Source organism: Lolium rigidum, chromosome 6 (assembly GCF_022539505.1).
Source record: "Lolium rigidum isolate FL_2022 chromosome 6, APGP_CSIRO_Lrig_0.1, whole genome shotgun sequence".
Taxonomy (NCBI): domain Eukaryota; kingdom Viridiplantae; phylum Streptophyta; class Magnoliopsida; order Poales; family Poaceae; genus Lolium; species Lolium rigidum.
The window spans coordinates 171,429,291-171,437,700 of record NC_061513.1 but is presented as its reverse complement, the minus strand read 5'-3'; the positions used below and the strand labels follow the sequence as shown (position 1 = coordinate 171,437,700).

The 8,410-nt window shown below is 49.3% G+C and overlaps 2 protein-coding genes across 2 annotated transcripts; both read left to right on the top strand.

Moving 5' to 3' along the window:
* The first annotated feature begins 425 nt into the window (after positions 1–425).
* LOC124663553 (receptor-like protein EIX2) lies at positions 426–3,251 on the top strand. The gene has a single exon (XM_047201242.1). The coding sequence runs from the start codon at positions 426–428 to the stop codon at positions 3,249–3,251; it is 2,826 nt and encodes a 941-aa protein (XP_047057198.1).
* A 3,407-nt stretch (positions 3,252–6,658) lies between these two features.
* LOC124668281 lies at positions 6,659–7,978 on the top strand. Its single transcript, XM_047205451.1, has 3 exons — positions 6,659–7,011; positions 7,129–7,263; positions 7,432–7,978. The coding sequence occupies exons 1-3, from the start codon at positions 6,676–6,678 to the stop codon at positions 7,825–7,827; spliced, it is 867 nt and encodes a 288-aa protein (XP_047061407.1). The 5' UTR covers positions 6,659–6,675; the 3' UTR covers positions 7,828–7,978.
* The last annotated feature ends 432 nt before the right edge of the window (positions 7,979–8,410 follow it).

Genomic DNA, 8,410 nt, shown 5'->3' with positions numbered 1-8,410 from the left:
TAAAATTTGCCGCTGTGCTTAACTCCTCAAATCAATCGGCTTAACAATTTTTGCGATTGATGTCCGGCCGGCACACCACAATTAAAGGACCAGACGGCTTAATAATTTTTGCGATTGATGTCCCGATCCCAGTGAACTGACCGAGGCTGACAAGTAGAAACTGACAGGGGACAGTGGACAAGCAGTGGCACCATGCATCAACTTGGTAACTACATGTCACTTGAAGCTAGGATAAAAAAAACCGTGAGCTTTGCAGCCGGTGCCATATGGCAATATGCTAGATAGATGAACATCCAACCTTATCACCATATGAAGGCTTCTAATGCAGCGGACACATGTTCTATCCTCTGAATATATATAGCATGCAGCAAAGTTAGGTCTATACCAATTACCAACTACAGCATATAGCAATCGCAGAAGCTACCATGGACATGCTCCAGCTTATCTCCTGCATCCACATAACAATAGCCCTGCTCTTGTTCACTCAAGCAAAGAGCTACACTGAGGCACCCAAGGAAACGACCACCGGTTGCATTGCCGATGAGAGGATCGCCCTTCTCGCCTTGAGAGCAGGTCTTTCCGATCCTTCAAACCTCTTATCGTCATGGAACGGCGGGGACTGCTGCCGATGGAAGGGCGTGCGATGCAGCAATAGCACCGGGCATGTCGTCGAGCTTGATCTCCATAGCCCCGATTGCAGCAACAACTTTGGTAGTAAATTGGTGCTAGGAGGAATCATAAGCTCCTCGCTGGTTGATCTGCATCACCTGCAGCATCTCAACCTCAGCTGCAACGATTTTGGAGGGGCACAAATACCGGAGTTCTTTGGTTCTCTCCGCCACTTGGAACATCTCGATCTATCCATGTCCTACTTCAGCGGGATGATACCACCGCAGCTCGGTAACCTCTCCAACCTGCGCTACTTCATTCTTGATTCCATTGACAGTAGCAACTACATATACTCCACTGATATCACCTGGTTGTCAAGGTTATCTTGCCTCGAGCATCTAGACATGAGCGGCGTGAACCTCAGTGCCATTCAAAACTGGGTTCCAGTGGTGAACATGCTCCCCTCCCTAAAATTCCTTCGTCTTTTCAGGTGCCAGCTTAATAGCAGCCCTGATTCTATTCTCCATTTGAATCTTACATCTATTGAAACCCTCGACATTTCTGTCAACCAATTCCGTAAGCCTATCACACCCAACTGGTTCTGGGAATTGACTAGCCTGAGGCATCTTGATATCTCGCACAATGAGTTTAGCGGACCATTTCCTAATGAAATAGGGAACATGACATCTGTGGTCAAGATTGATTTGTCTTTCAATAACCTCGGGGGCATGATACCATCGAATATGCAGAATTTGTGTAACTTGGAAGAGTTGCTTCTGGGTTTTAACAACATCGGCGGAAGCATAACAGAACTATTTCATCGTTTACCTAGGTGTTCATGGAATAAATTGCGAACTTTGTGCCTACCTTATTGCAATTTGACCGGAAGCATGCCAACCATGCTAGAACCTCCAAGAAATTTGACTAGCCTTGACCTATCAATAAACAAGCTCATCGGTGTTGTGCCACTTTGGATAGGAAATCTCACGAAGTTAACTTCCTTAAATCTAGTTGTCAACAGTTTACATGGTGTTATACATGATGGTCATTTGTCGGGCTTATTAAGATTGGAAAAATTGTTCTTGGGTTATAATTCCATAGCCATCATAGTAAATTCGACTTGGGTACCTCCATTCAGTCTAACAGGGGCTGATCTTGGGTCATGCCTTCTCGGGCCTAAGTTTCCAATGTGGCTTCGATACCAAAGAAGTCTAATAGATCTTGACATATCAAACACCAGCATATCCGACATGGTGCCGGATTGGTTCTGGATAACTTTTTCTTCGGTGAATAGTTTGTATAGCTCCAATAACCGACTGAGCGGTTTTTTACCATCTACAATGGAATTCATGAGAGCAACTCACATGGATCTCAGTTCAAACAATTTCACTGGTCCAATACCTAAGCTTCCCACCAATCTTCTTTATTTGGATCTCAGTAAAAACAATTTATGTGGGCCATTACCGCTATACTTTGGAGCATTGCGTCTCCGTTCACTTGCTCTGTTTGACAACTCTATATCCGGTGTTATTCCATCATCTTTCTGCAAATTGATAGATCTACATTTTATAGATATATCAAGAAATAACCTATCTGGGTCAATTCCTGATTGCTCACTTAACACGTCCGCAGCAGCAAACGTAAGACCCCTGAGTGTTCTGAATTTAAGGGATAACAACTTGTCCGGTGAATTTCCTTCCTTGCTCCAAAACTTCCAACAGCTTGTCTTTCTTGATCTCACAAATAATCAGTTCTTCGGTGAGTTGCCAGCATGGGTTGGGAATAAGCTAACTTCTTTGCAATTTTTACGGCTGAGAAACAATATGTTTTCTGGTCATATTCCGGTGGAACTTACAAAGCTAGTTAATCTTCAATATTTGGACCTGTCCTACAACACCCTATCAGGGAGTGTGCCGAGATCCATTGTTAACTTCACAGGTATGATGCTTGTGAGAAATGATAGCATTGTAAGACAATACTTTGAGAGTGGCGCTAACTACACGGTAGTCACTAAGGGCCAAGAGCGATTTTATGCAGAAGAAATTATATATATGGTGAACTTAGACTTGTCTTGTAACAATTTGATGGGAGATATTCCTGAAGAGATTGGCAGTCTTGTCGCACTGAAGAATCTGAATTTATCACGGAATACCTTGGGTGGAAAAATTCCTGAGAATATTGGCGCCTTAATGCAAGTTGAGTCACTGGACCTATCACACAATGGGTTGTCTGGTGAAATCCCTTTAAGCTTATCGGATCTCACATCATTGAGCCGCTTGAACCTGTCCTACAACAATTTGACAGGACGGATACCATCCGGAAATCAGTTGCAAACACTCGAAGACCCAGAATATATCTACGTTGGCAACCCAGGCCTTTGTGGTCCTCCTCTCGCGAGGAAATGTTCGCAACCCGAGCCAATTCCAGCTACTCGCGAACATTATGACGATATAAGTGACGCGGTTTCATTTTTCCAGGCCATGGGTTCTGGATGTATAATGGGTATCTGGATAGTCTTCTGCACCTTCTTGTTCAAGAGGAAATGGAGAGTTTCTTGGTTCTCACTTTGTGATAGCTGGTATGGCTGGGCTTATGTGCAAGTGGCACTTACCTGGCCTTCCTGGACAAGAGTAAATGGGTAGAAGCTGAGATCAACCCCTGGCTCTAGTTCATTGTTTGTTAGTTCACTGCAATGTAATCTGTCAGGGATTTACCATGTATCAATTTATCCAAATGTGTACATGTACTATTCACAGATATGTATTTCAGGACTATGCCATCAACTGAGGTTGCCACGATTTTGGGTATGTATAATTTCAGATGAACTGAAAAATGTCGAGGACAGCAATGACAGTGCCCTGTTCCTAGTGAATTAGCTGTTGTTGATACTGTATATATTTTGTTGCAGTCGTCTTGAATGTTAAAAATGAGAGCATCTCCAGTCGCGTCCCCCAAAGCGTGCCGGATTGAGCGTTTGGGGGACGTGTTTTGTTCGTGCCACGTTTGGGGGACGTCGCTCCCCAGCCGCGTCCCCCAAACGCCGCCCCCAATCAGAAATTCAAATTGTTGCATTCAAAAGAGATCGTTCCCGCCGAATCGTCGCGATCAGAGTAGCGGCGATCAAATATAGCATATGAATAAAAATGATTGCGAAGATTGTTTTCAAATTAAAATACAACAAATAATAAAACAAGTAAACAAATATAATAAATAGAGCTAGATGCTAGATCAAGGTGCCACGGTATTTCCTTTGATCCTCCACAAATGCTCAACGAGATCAGCTTGAAGTTGATCATGAACATTGCTGTCACGGATCTCTGCGTGCATGGCGAGGAAATCAGCAAAATCTGCAGGCAACTCATGATCAACCTCCGCAAGAGGGCCCTCACACTCATAGGGACCAACATGTGTCCTGGCATGATTCTTGCGGTCATCCTCGATGATCATGTTGTGCATGATCACACAAGCCTGCATCATCTCCCACATTTGGTCGTGAGACCAGCTTAGAGCAGGGTACCGGACAATGGCAAATTGTGCTTGAAGCACACCAAATGCCCGCTCGACATCCTTCCTGCAAGCCTCCTGTCGTGTAGCAAAGTGGGAATTCTTCGGACCCGATGGATTCGAGATTGTTTTGACAAAAGTGGCCCGTTTTGGATATATACCATCGGCTAGATAATAGCCTTTGGTATATTCGTGGCCATTGATCTCATAGTTGCATGGTGGAGCATGCCCTTTCACTACTCTGCTGAACACCAGAGACGGCTGCAATACGTTGATGTCATTGTGTGATCCCGCCATGCCAAAAAAAGATTGCCAAATCCACAGGTCATAATCTGCCACACCTTCAAGCACCACACTGCAATATCCATGACGCCCTTTGTATATACCTTGCCAAGCAAACGGGCAGTTCTTCCATGCCCAGTGCATGCAATCGATGCTTCCAAGCATTCCAGGAAATCCTCTGGCAGCATTTTGTGCCATGATCGTTGCAGTCTCTTCCTCAGTTGGCTCTCTCAAGTAGTATTTGCCAAACTTTCCCACCATAGCTCGGCAAAACTTGTACATGCACTCAATAGCAGTAGACTCACTCATGCGAAGGTAGTCGTCCTGTGTATCGGTAGGTGCTCCGTATGCAAGCATCCTCATGGCGGCGGTCCACTTCTGAATCGACGAGAACCCGACAACGCCTACAGCGTTGAGCTTGAGCTTGAAGTAAGGGTCGAACTCTCGAACGCCGTGGAGGATATTCATGAACAGCCCCTTGCTCATCCTGTACCGGCGCCGAAAGTTATCGGCATGTGTTGCATCGTCGGCGAAGTAGTCGTTGTGCAGCATGGCATGCCCCTCCATCCTCTGTCGGGTCTTGGACTTCCTTCTCCCCGGCCTTGATCCTCCGCGGCGCGGTCTCTTCCTCTTCTCCGCCTCGGCGTCAAGTATGTCCTGGAGGGACGCGATGATCAGCAAATGCTCCCGGAGGTCATCGTCGAAGGCTTGCTCGTCCTCCAGCAGCAGGGCAGCCATCTCATCGTCGCCATCCATGTCTAAAAGCAAAATCAATGGTTAAAATTGCGCCGAGGCAGACGACGCAACGAACAGCGGCCAATCGCACCTACCTGGCAAGTCGTCGAGCACCTTGTGTGCGCGGAGGTGGGGCGGATTTGACACCGCGTTCTGGGACGCGATGGCCAAGCGGCGGCGGAACGACCGGCGGGAGCGCTAGCTGCAGCGACGGCGCCGACCCTCAGAAGAGATCAGACGCTCAAACGGCCGGCAAATCCAGCGGTGGCGGAGGGGTGGGAGGCGCGGGAAGGAAGGAGCGACGAGAAAAAAGGCGCGAATCAACGGTTTATGCAACACGTCGCCGACATGTGGGAAGCCCGCGTCGCCTCGCCTCGCTTTTCGTTGTGTCCGGCGTGCCCGGAGCGTCCCCTGTGGGACGGGGACAGCCTCGGGGCGCCGGACACCGTATCACGCGTCGGACAAAATTAGGCTTTAGGGACGCGGCTGGAACCGTTTTTTGTCCGGCGCGCCCCAAATTACTTTGGGGAAAGCTTCGGGGGCGCGACTATTCAGTGGCTGGATGTATAGGAAGTAGGGGAATTATGGTCTGATGATGGATGCGATGGAATAATTGGAAATGATCAACCTGCAGGAAGAATGTGTAGCTGGATGCAGCTAGCCTAGCTCATCGTCACAAATTCACAATCGCCATCCTGATACCCTCGCCGCTGCAACCGACTGATGATCACAAATTCACATAGTGTAAATAGCATCGCCTCCATTCCATTCCTTGCTCCCGAAGTCCCAACCCAGATGCCAAACCCAAACCCTCGACGTCGTCCCGCTTCCCCTCCACCGGCGGCCATGGCCATGGACCCGCAGGTGACCATCGGCACCAGGATGAGTCAGATTGACGATCCCGAGACCATGGACCTCGGCATGAACCTCTTCCTCATGTACGTCTACGATTCCCTCCCGGATCCGCCCGTCTCCCCCGCCGCCCAACTCCCCCTCTCCGGGGCGTTGTGGATCCACGACGGCGTCGACCGCATCAGTCGCCTGCCCGACGAGGTCCTCCGCAACATCGTCTCGCGCCTCCCCGTCAAGGACGCCGCGCGCACCGCCGCCCTCTCCTCGCGCTGGCGCCCCATCTGGCGCTCGGCGCCCCTCACCCTCGTCGACAGCCACCTGCTTCCGGACTGCGGCGCGCGCGGGCCGCTCGTTGCCGGCGCCCCTTCTCCCCGCGCCGTCACCGCCGCGGTGTCCCGCGTCCTCGCGGCGCACCCGGGGCCCTTCCGCTGCGTCCACCTCACCTGCACCAACATGGACCAGCACCGGGGCGAGATGGCGCGATGGCTCGACGTCCTCGCCGCCAAGGGAGTCCTCGACCTCGTCTTCATCAACCGTCCGTGGCCGGTCGACCTGCGCCTCCCCACAACGATTTTCAGCTGCGCCTCCCTCACCCGCCTCTACCTCGGACTCTGGAGGCTCCCCGACACCGGCGCCGTGCCGCGCCGCGCCAGCTTCCCCAACCTGCGGGAGCTCGGCCTCTGCTTCAATGTCATGCAGGACCGGGACCTCGCCTTCATGCTCGAAAGAAGCCCCGCTCTGGAGATTCTCGTCATCATCGCAAACCAGACCGGGCTGCGCCTTCGCCTCGTCAGCCACAGCCTGCGGTGCGTCGAGCTAGGCTGCGCCTACTTGGACGATATCGTCGTGGAGGATGCCCCTCGTCTGGAGAGGCTCTTCCAGTGGACAACGTTCGGTGACCTCTCCGAGGGCAATCCCAACCTTTGCCAGCACTCGAGGATACAGATTGGCCATGCACCCAACCTGCGCGTGCTGGGATACCTTCAGCCCAGAGAGAATGAGATGGAGATTACCAACACCGTCGTCCTGGTGTGCACCTCACCTCACTACTACATTCATTCTAATGCATCTATTCTAGTAGTATATACTGTCTCTGACTCTCTGTTATGGATCTGAATTAGTGCCCGTTTGTGTGGAGTATTGCAGGCTGGGACCAAACACAACATTGTCCCAAGTGTCCAGGTCTTCGCCATGGAGGTGCCATTCGGGGTCCGTAATGCTGTCAAGAAGGTGCCTGCCTTCCTCAGATGTTTCCCCAATATTCAAACGCTCCATGTCCAGGTAAAACTCACTGAAACTCCAGTTAGTGCATTGGCAGTTTCGCACAACTAACATAACCACAAGCTGTGAATCAACTCAATGATTATCTAACTGAATAACTGATGCTGCAAGATATGTCCTCGTAGTTGTAGCTATCCTGAACTATGTATGCCTTGGTTACCTTTGCAGTCCGAGAAACGTGATGAGACAACTGGAAAGGTCAATCTCAAGTTCTGGCAGGAAGGTGGTCCGATTAAATGTGTCCTCTCCATGAAGAAGGTGTTCTTCTACGAGTTCCGAGGGTCCAGAAGCGAGGTTACTTTCCTCAAGTTCATCGCTGAGAGAGCTCGGGTGCTGGAGAAGATGGTGGTTGTGGTGGCCGGTGAATGTCTCTCTTCAGGGGATGATGTGAATGCCAAACTCAAGTCCCTGACCGGTGCAAAATGGATGAATAAAGCCTGCAAACTTGAGCTCTTCAAGAGCCCACACCCTGAAGTGGCATCTCCAGTCTTCTGCCACGAGCTGGCATCCGATTTCTCGTTTCCTGACCCTTTTGACCTCGGCTACTATACAGAATCTCTGTAAGTGTCCAAGTTAAACCGAGCTAGCCTGTACAGGAACACTACTGGTACCTAGGCTTTCGTCCGACTCTGCAGCAGCTAAATACCTGCATTTCATTCGTGTGCTAGCTGGTGGGAGTAGCATGCATTTTCTGTAACAAGCTGTGCGAAGCCGAGATGCTTACCATTTACTCTAGTGATCTAGTCTTACTTTAGTTTATCTAGCTCTATCTTTTGTGTTCTCATACTAGCAGTACTTGAACACCTTCGCGTGGCAGATATTAGTACTTGTGTTAGGCATATATACATTTGGGTTATGTAATGTCTTAGGAGACAGTACTCCTAGCTTACTTTAGATGCTAGTCTGTTTGAAGCCAGTTGGCACTTACTAGAGGCAATTTAACTGATATTAAGATCCGTGGACTCAACGCAACAAAATTGGTTTCGGTGGTGGTTTAAATTTTATGATGTAAGCTTAGTTGACCTGGAAATAACAAATTATACAATCTGTTATTTCTAAGTCAAAATGGTAATGAACAAAATTGAATTTCCCTGCAATGTGGGTTACGGTCACCTACACAGCAACCTTCCAAGGAGGAGATTATAGC

Excerpts from the sequence above, each read along its gene's own strand:
- LOC124663553 (XM_047201242.1), top strand. The coding sequence starts at position 426 with ATGGACATGCTCCAGCTTATCTCCTGCATCCACATAACAATAGCCCTG.
- LOC124668281 (XM_047205451.1), top strand. The coding sequence starts at position 6,676 with ATGCAGGACCGGGACCTCGCCTTCATGCTCGAAAGAAGCCCCGCTCTG. Across the intron at positions 7,012-7,128 it reads TTACCAACACCGTCGTCCTG|GCTGGGACCAAACACAACAT; the intron begins GTGTGCACCTCA and ends GGAGTATTGCAG. Across the intron at positions 7,264-7,431 it reads TTCAAACGCTCCATGTCCAG|TCCGAGAAACGTGATGAGAC; the intron begins GTAAAACTCACT and ends TTACCTTTGCAG.